This window comes from Bombus pascuorum, chromosome 5 (assembly GCF_905332965.1).
Source record: "Bombus pascuorum chromosome 5, iyBomPasc1.1, whole genome shotgun sequence".
Classification (NCBI taxonomy): Eukaryota; Metazoa; Arthropoda; class Insecta; order Hymenoptera; family Apidae; genus Bombus; species Bombus pascuorum.
Window position 1 is genome coordinate 12,352,664 of NC_083492.1, and position 8,916 is coordinate 12,361,579.

The 8,916-nt window shown below is 36.1% G+C and overlaps 1 protein-coding gene across 1 annotated transcript; it reads left to right on the forward strand.

Moving 5' to 3' along the window:
- The first annotated feature begins 2,164 nt into the window (after positions 1 to 2,164).
- Positions 2,165 to 3,805, forward strand: LOC132906999 (uncharacterized). Its single transcript, XM_060959703.1, has 3 exons — positions 2,165 to 2,323; positions 2,989 to 3,400; positions 3,532 to 3,805. Exons 1-3 carry the CDS (start codon positions 2,211 to 2,213, stop codon positions 3,541 to 3,543), a joined length of 537 nt encoding a protein of 178 aa, XP_060815686.1. The 5' UTR covers positions 2,165 to 2,210; the 3' UTR covers positions 3,544 to 3,805.
- Positions 3,806 to 8,916: the final 5,111 nt, after the last annotated feature.

Genomic DNA, 8,916 nt, shown 5'->3' on the forward strand with positions numbered 1-8,916 from the left:
TTACGAAATCAAAACTAAAACCCTAGCGTTCAAAACAAACGATAGCTTCACTCATTTGTTAGACAAACTCGAACGTGCACCAAATGTAATAGATAATTTACTAGGCTATAAGACCATGATCGATAAAATAGGCGACGAGATAAAAACTCTTAATTTCGAACATAGAATCAAAAGTATACAGTATTGGGGGTTAACCACGCTCCAGATATTAGGGTACATAGCATTAAGCATGCTAGGTATATACGGATTAAACAAGATAGGAGTATTCAAATGCATCAAAAAATGTATACCGAATAGTTTATGTATTAATTTATTTTTCTGCCGAAATGAAACCGTAATCAACAGCCACAATGCTACATCCCCACCAGCACCAAGCGCCCCGTTCGCAATATCCAACATCTACCACCTCGAAGAAGAAGAAGAATTAGCTGTGATTTTCAAGCCACGCCGAGTCCGATTCCACAAAAGTCTTTTGAAGAAAACTTGACGGACCAAGTTCAATCTAAGAAGGGGAGAATGTCACAAACGAAATCCGACTAAACAAAGCGATAAGATAGAGAAATTCCAAGCGCCTTAGCATGAGTGACCATCGGGATAACATCCGGTCACTCTATCCGTTCTCAGAAATATATGATCGAAGCCTTTTCCCACTCCCACGAATAAAAGAATTTTAAATACTCCCCCTAAAATCATCCCAGTCAGTCTTGAACAGTCACGCCTAGAGCTCGAAAGTATATTGCAAACAAGAAAAAAAATAAAGTTTCTTTTTTTTTCTTAAATTTCTTTTTATTTTACATGACATTTGCATCATATACATATATTAGAAATATAATGCATTATTTTAGATTTATTGTTACTTCAGTTTTGGTTTGTGTTGCGACCGTTCACGGAGAAACGCGGTCGCGAGGAAAACGCGTCAGCGAGAGGCGTAAATTCTCGCTACGATTATCCGAATCGACGCCGCGAAATAGTCGTTCCCCTTGTTTCGATTAGGATAACAGGGGTGGTTCAATGAATGCAACTGTAGTCTACAGTTATATAATATATATATTTTTACCAGATTACAACACTTACAGCGTAGACAGAAATTATTTGGCTTCGTCGTGTCGGAAAGTACAATGATTGACCCGAGGGTTGATAGAGTTAGCGTGTTGAATGCCGAGAACTTGTTAGAATAGTAGACTTGACTGCCCGATGAGCGAAAGAACCGTGGAGTTGACTGTCCGAGATGTGTAAGAGCAGTGATAGACCCATCTCGTACTATTTAGGAGGAAAGCTCGATGTGGGTGTACCCTTTTTGAACTAAGAACGCGGATTCGTCGTACACACTTTTCGGTAGAAAAGTGAGGGTAACGATCCGCGATGCCCATTGGTTGTAGCCAATGTTAATAAATGAAATACGAGGAGAAAGTCTCCTGCAGTGTGTGTCCTTGTTCCTGGGAAAAACCAGCTGACGCGGGGCACATCTGCTTTCTCCGTATTTAGCAAGAGCGTGCAACAAACTCAAGGACCGTTCAAAGGACCATCCATAAACCGAAAATACTTATGTGAATAGAAGTTAAGCTAAAAAGATTCGGTTTATGGTAGACTAAAGAATATGACCAATTAGATTTATATAAAGATTGATGTTATTGTCGTTGAAATATTTGGGAAAATTTTGTATCTGACTGTTTCCCCTTGCCTATTGAGAAAGGCACTAATATAATCCCATGACAAAACCCCCAGGACAAAAGTTTGACCAGAAGGAACGAAAGTGACGTCATAAAAGATAGTTGATTATTGATGAGATCTCAATGGTATTTTACGAGAATTTGCGAATAATTCATTTAAGGGACGATAATGTATTCAGGTAGAGTCGACTCTACCTGCCATAAACCCTCAGCCTCGATTGCCTGCTTGCTGCACTGTGTACTGTGCGTACGATGATGTTCTCAGGTAGAGCCGACCTCACCTGGACTCTACCTGGCTTTATGGCAGGCAAGTAAGTAGCTTATCGCAGAGGTAAGCAGCTGCGACATTTTGTTCAACTGGACATTCGGTAAATGTTCTTAGCTTAATTGCTAAATATTCCTATTTATTCCTATTTATAATAATGGGGACAATTCCTATTTATAATAAAACTACCATGGGATAATTGCCACGTAACGGTGATACTCGATACTGTGGTGGGGAGTGCGCACGCAAGGCAGAGTGCATCAGCAGGCGTCTCAATGTTATGCCGACTTTCAACCGCGCAACACCTATCCCTACATAGTCTTCGATATAACAAAGTGTCTCTACGAAATTTCTTGAAGTGTTTAAGGATTCGCAAAGAGTATTTTACGTGAGTTTGTTTATTATTTTATTGAAAGTGATGTAATGTGGATTTTACTGGTCGCGATGCGCCTGTTTCGTGAATTTCGGTTATTTTTCTTGTCGCTTTATTAATTCTTTCTTATCCATGGTGACATATTGTGAAATTTATTGATTGCAGCGCACATTATAATGTAAAGTACAATCTTATGGGGATATTCGTTGAAACCTTGAAATTCGCTTTTCCGCTCCAATAAGGGGTATCCTGTCAACTAAACACTCTTTTTACTCTATTTTGATACCAAATATATCGCATGGAAGTTTTGCATGAAGTATACGCAGATCTGTAAAATGCAATCTCTTGAAGAATTTCGTTGAAATCTTCTTGTCGTGTCTTGCACTCAACACGACACGATGCAAGACACGCCAACCTAACCTAACCCCAACCTAACCCCAATCAACTACAAAACATGTCACTTTGAGTTAGAAAGGAACAACAAGGCAACGAATATGAAAAACCCAATTGAAACTCACGAAGTGCGCGCGCTGGAATCAGTAAATTCCACAATATGTGAGCACAAATAAATTGAAATTAGCTCACAATCGCAATAGACAATGACCGATCGACAAACGGATGAACTAAGGACAACGAATACAGGAACATGCAAGTAATATGAAATTTTTCTACATGTGCAGGATGTGCATCGTCTTTTTCAAGCAAGCAGAACTAATACAAGATTGTGATATTCCGAATAGGATGATTCTAGCACCTCCGCAAGATCTATATGAAAACCGACCTAGATATTATTGTATGCTACGAATTGAACCTGCCCACCGCACCAACGACCATTCAATTTGTGGAAGGTGTTTCTTAGAATTTACTATAATGCAAGTGGACACCTTACACATGTACGAAGAAGCAAATTATCATAGCCTTTGCGGAGTCTCAGGCCGCACACGTGCCATTCGTTGCCATAGATGCGATAGACGAATAGGACGGCTAATACCCGCAGAAGAATGTCCCGAGTGCGCCGAGCGGATACCTACGCTGACTGAAATTGAGGAATATACGTTAGCTCAGGGGCTATTAGTACCCATTACGGACGAGGTAATAATTTTTTTTTCTGTCACACAATCAGAACTATGTACGGAACTATTGCGGTTCTTTCAACCACAGGCGGATCAAAGGTTACAGCAGCGAATGATCGTTTACATATTTTCTTTTTATAATTATTTCAGACGACAGACTGACATATGAGGAAGAAAGAATGAATATTTTAAACAAACTGATTACCTACAGTGTTCACTGCGGAAACCAACGTGGCTTCGCAAATCCCAAAGACGAGCAAATGATTTCCTGCTAATAGTGGGAGGAGAAATGCGAAAACCTTCGTCTGTTATTGATGGCATTCAGTGCTAACTCGTGATTCTTTCAACCATGGCAGAGTGAAAGGTTACAACAGCGAACGGTTGTTTATAGATACGGAAATATAGATTTTATAACTATAAAAGTTTCCACAAATAGTTTTCTGATATCTTATTTTATTTAAAAAATACTTGGTTGTAAAGATGTAAACGCATTGTGAATAAAGCAGCTTTAAGAATTATTAAAACTTTATTTCTATTTTTTTCGAGAGAGAAGGGGCCGTTTGCGATGAGTACAATATGTAATGGAATTTATTTATCAGTCGCACTGATACGCTAGTACATTTGTCTTCTTTTTATCCGCGTTTTGTCTATAATGTTCGGTTTTGGCAGAGATCGCAGTGTTGTACGTCTGGCTGCGTTATCGCTTTGGCGTAGTTTTCTATAAATTCATCGGGGTCGAGTATTTGTGGGCTAATTATTCCCTGTTTGCCTAATATTATAACGTTAAGTATCTCGTCTAACTGAAAGTGTAAAGTTTGCATCGCGGTGTCGAGCTTCTTAATCATTTTAAGCGTAAATCTATCGATATTTGCCTGCTGTTGTTGTTTTAATACATCGTTGTATGATTTCTCTAGGTGGTTTAGGTTTTCCGAGTTTACAATTTTCCTAATAAGTGCTGTCTGATTAGCTATTACAGTCTTGATTTTATTGTTGTCATCGAATAGTTTGTCCATGTTTTCGTTTATGAGTGTAAGATCGTCATCGTCGAGAGTTCCAAATAGACTTTTCGATACAGAACCTATGATGTTAAGTAAACCGCGTTTGCTTCGGGTGTGCATTAACGTTTTCAAGTGTATTGCGAGTTGTTTCAGGTTATTGATACGATTTTGTAATCCGTCTAGCTCTTCAGCGTATTCTTTGCTGATTGCACGTGAGTTTATTGTCGATTTATGTAATTCTATCGTGCTTATTTGTTCGTGCCTGTCGCTAGTGTCTAATCCTACAATAATATTGGCAGTATCGCTATACAAATATCCCTTTTTGATGTTTTCTATGAATACAGAGTTTCCTTCCAGTGGTGTAATATTTATTTGCGCGGATTTATTTATTCCGACAAAGAGGAGCGTCGACCTGGAAAGTAAGGGTTTAAACGATTACCGTGTATTTTCTTTATAATATTATCAATTAAGATATCGTAATAAGGGGTTTTGACAGAATGGATTCTGTATGGTCCTAACCATTCAGTGTCTAATTTGTCTCTTTTATGATCATTATGGATTAATACAAAACCTTCTTCTTTAAATACCATTTGAGTTCGAACTATCTTTCTTTTCTGGTCTCGGAGGTATCGTTTTTTACTGTGTATTAATGTTTTTCTCACGATATCTAAATATTTATTTAATTGTTTTTGCCAGAGTGAAAACATCACTGTAAGTTAAATTCGAAGTTTTCGCGATTGCTGATGGTAGGTTTGCGTCTCTACCGAATGTTAGTTTAAAAGGTGAAAATCCGGTACCTTCGTGTACGGTTGTGTTATAACCCAAACATATGAAGTTTAATATCTCATCCCATTCTTTATCATTATTATCATGCAGACTTGTACGGATTAAATCTTTTACTACGGCATGTGTTCTTTCTAGAGATCTATTCGACTGAGGGTGGAAGCTAGTGGTTTTAATGTGTTTAATCTTAAATGCCTCTTCGAATTTTAACATGAGTTCGCTAATGAAGTTTTGTCCCTGGTCTGCTAGAATTGTTTTGAGTGCAGAAAATATGTAAATGTAGTGTTCTAAGAGTGCATTTATTACGGATTCTGTCTGTTGTGTTTTTAGTGGTACTAGAACCAAGTATTTTGTCAGTTCGTCATGTATTGAGAGTATAAATTGATTCCCTTTCTTAGTTTTGGTCATAGGTCCTATGCTGTCGAGCATAGCATTGCAATAGCAATTTTGTCGTTAGGTTGTAATGGTGTATCAGATATTATTGGTTCTTCTTTTGGTCTAATCCGCGTTAATTTCTCCTTTTGACAAGTTTCACATCTCTTTATAGACTCTTCGACTTTATTTAATAAATATGGAATTTTATATCGTTCTTTTATTCTTTGGTATGTCTTTTGTATCCCTAAATGTCTTATCGTACCGTTATGATTTTCCTGAGTTATTTTCTCTATCTCTTCCTCGGTTAATTCTTGAATTGGGTCCCACGCGAAAGTAACAAGGTATCGGGTATCGTTGAAATATAGAAGCATAAGTTTGATCTGGTTCTTTTCTAATTCTGCAAACGTGTTGTCTCTTATACCTTCTTTCTTGTTATTTCGTAATATGTTGTCGATTTTCCGTAGCCACACTGCCTCGTCGAACTCTCATAATTCTGTTTTAGTTAATTGATAGAAACATTGATCGTTAGATTTTATTTCTAATCGTCTTGGGATATCTGATTTCTTTTTCCATTTTGTAAAATGTTGTAAGAAATATAAGACTACTGTTCCTTCAGGAATTTCTACTTTTTCGCGTGAATTCTAGATAAGCTATCTGCGACTGGGTTTTCTTTGCCTTTAACGTGTTCGATTGTGTATTCGTACTCTTCTAACTTTAGTCTCCATCGCCTTGATTTAGACGATGGGTCTTTGCAATTATTCAACCATTTCAAAGCTTGATGGTCTGTTCTAATAATAAATTTTCGTCCTAACAAGTATTGTCGTAGCCGTTTCAATGACCATACGATAGCTAATAATTCTTTTTCTGTAGTCGTATAATTTTTCTCTGGAGGGTTTAGCGTTCGAGAAATGTAACAGCACGGGTGTCCGTCTTGTGATAATACGGCTCCTAGTCCTTCATTACTAGCGTCTGTTGTTAATACGAATGTTTTAGAGAAATCTGGGTATAACAGAACAGGTGCTTGACAAAGTTTTTGTTTGAGTGTATCGAAACTGTTCTGTTGTTTGTCCGTCCAGTGGAAGTTAGTGTCTTTTTTGTTTAGATCCGTCAGGGGTTTGGCTATTTTAGAGAAGTTACGTATAAATTTCCGGTACTATCCCACGAGTCCTAAGAATGATTTGACTTCGGTAAGGTTTCTAGGAATTTTAAAACTTTCGACTGCTTCTATTTTCTTAGGATTAGGTTTTACTCCTTCTGATGTCACTATGTGTTCTAAATATTCGAGTACTGGTTTTAGAAATTCATATTTATCTGGTTGGATTTTTAGTCCTAATTCTCTTAGTCTTTGTAATACTATGGCTAAGTTTTCATTGTGTTTTTGAATAGTGCTTCCAAATATAATAATGTATTAGTTGTGTAAATAAAATATAAATAAAATAGACATTATTTCCAATTATTTTACCAATTAGCAGCGATGTGTTCTTTGTTCTGTTTATCAACGGGGATCAAGCGAACTTAAAAACACCGTGTACAACCACATACTCGAGACTGTAAGAAATATCTGTTGTAATTCAATCAAAAATGAATATTATCTGTGTATTGAGTTTGAGTTAGCTTCTCGAATCCGACCGACAACACTACGTGAAATAATAAAAAATATTCTTTTCATAGAATAATGTTATCCAATTAATCAATCGCCTACTATTCTAATAATTGATTCGTTATTATTTATAACCCATTCGTTATAACCCAAATCGGTTATTCGTTATAACCCAAATCGGAAACATAGATCATATTCACTTTTAATTTAGTTGTTAATTATAATCGTAGAGATACAGTGCTGGACAAAAGTATTGGCACAGCAAGATTGTTATGATACAAATGCTTATAACTATTAAACAAATTGATTTAAACAAAAAACTTTTTGACGTATTTATTTATTATCTATCCTAGTTTATTACATAACAAGAGCAACAATATAAATAAAATAATACGCAAAATAATAACAAAAATATATTTTTTGAACATTTTATGGGTGGACAAAAGTATTGGCACAGTAGAATATTTACGCTTATAACTAATTACATAATAAACTTCTAATATTTTGTTGGCAGTCCTTTTCTTTTAAGGACTTCCTTTAATCTTCTTAATTATAACACTCGATCAGTGAAACTGGAGACTTCAGTTATTAAACAACAAAAAACCAAGAAAGAGTAATAATGTCTAGAAAAACGAAAGAAACCACAATTGAAGAAAGAAAAATAATATTAAATTTATATAAGATGAATAAATCTTACAACGAAATTGCACAAATCATAAACAGAAGTCGTTTTACTGTGCGTTCAGTCATAAAACGCTTTAAAAGTGAAGAAAATCTAGAGAATCAAATTAGGAGTGGTCGCCCTTCTAAGGTAACAATTCGAGAAAAAAGGAAAATCGTAAATATTGTAAAGAAGGATCCAAAAACTAATTCGACTGAAATTGCTTCGATGTTAAAAGCTGAGTGTGAAAAAGAAGTAAGTACCAAAACTGTACGTAGGGTATTGAAGGATGCCGGTTATTCTGCCCGTGCAGCACGAAGAAAGCCCTACATCAGTAAAATAAACCAAAAGAAAAGAGTGGAATTCGCGAAAGAGTTTGTTACGAAAGATACTGATTTTTGGGAAAAGATCATGTTTTCAGATGAAAGTAAGTTTAATATTTTTAAATCTGACGGCAGAATATTAGTATGGCGAAAACCCAACACAGAGATGGACGAACTGAATCTGCAAGCCACCATGAAACATGGGGGTGGTGGTTTAATGGTGTGGGGATGTATGGCATCATCGGGTGTAGGAGAACTTATATTCATTGATGAGATAATGGATAAATATGTATATTTAAATATACTCAAGCAAAATCTTTTGAAAAGTACTCAAAAATTAAACCTCCCCAGGGATTTCTATTTTCAGCAGGATCGAGATCCTAAACATATGGCGTATATTGTTCGTCAGTGGATAATATATAATACTGCCCACACATTAAACACACCACCTCAAAGTCCCGATATGAATCCCATTGAGCACGTGTGGAACGAATTGGAAAAAAGAATTAGGAAACATAATATCACAAGCAAGTCTGAACTGAAGAAAGTTCTTCTGCAGGAATGGAGCAATATTGTACCTGAATTCACTAAAAAATTAGTCCACTCGATGCCCAGAAGATTAAAGGAAGTCCTTAAAAGAAAAGGACTGCCAACAAAATATTAGAAGTTTATTATGTAATTAGTTATAAGCGTAAATATTCTACTGTGCCAATAGTTTTGTCCACCCATAAAATGTTCAAAAAATATATTTTTGTTATTATTTTGCGTATTATTTTATTTATATTGTTGCTCTTG

Coding starts and splice junctions, on each gene's coding strand:
- LOC132906999 (XM_060959703.1), top strand. CDS start 2,211: ATGTTATGCCGACTTTCAACCGCGCAACACCTATCCCTACATAGTCTT. Junction 2,324..2,988: donor ATTCGCAAAGAGTATTTTAC/GTGAGTTTGTTT, acceptor CTACATGTGCAG/GATGTGCATCGTCTTTTTCA.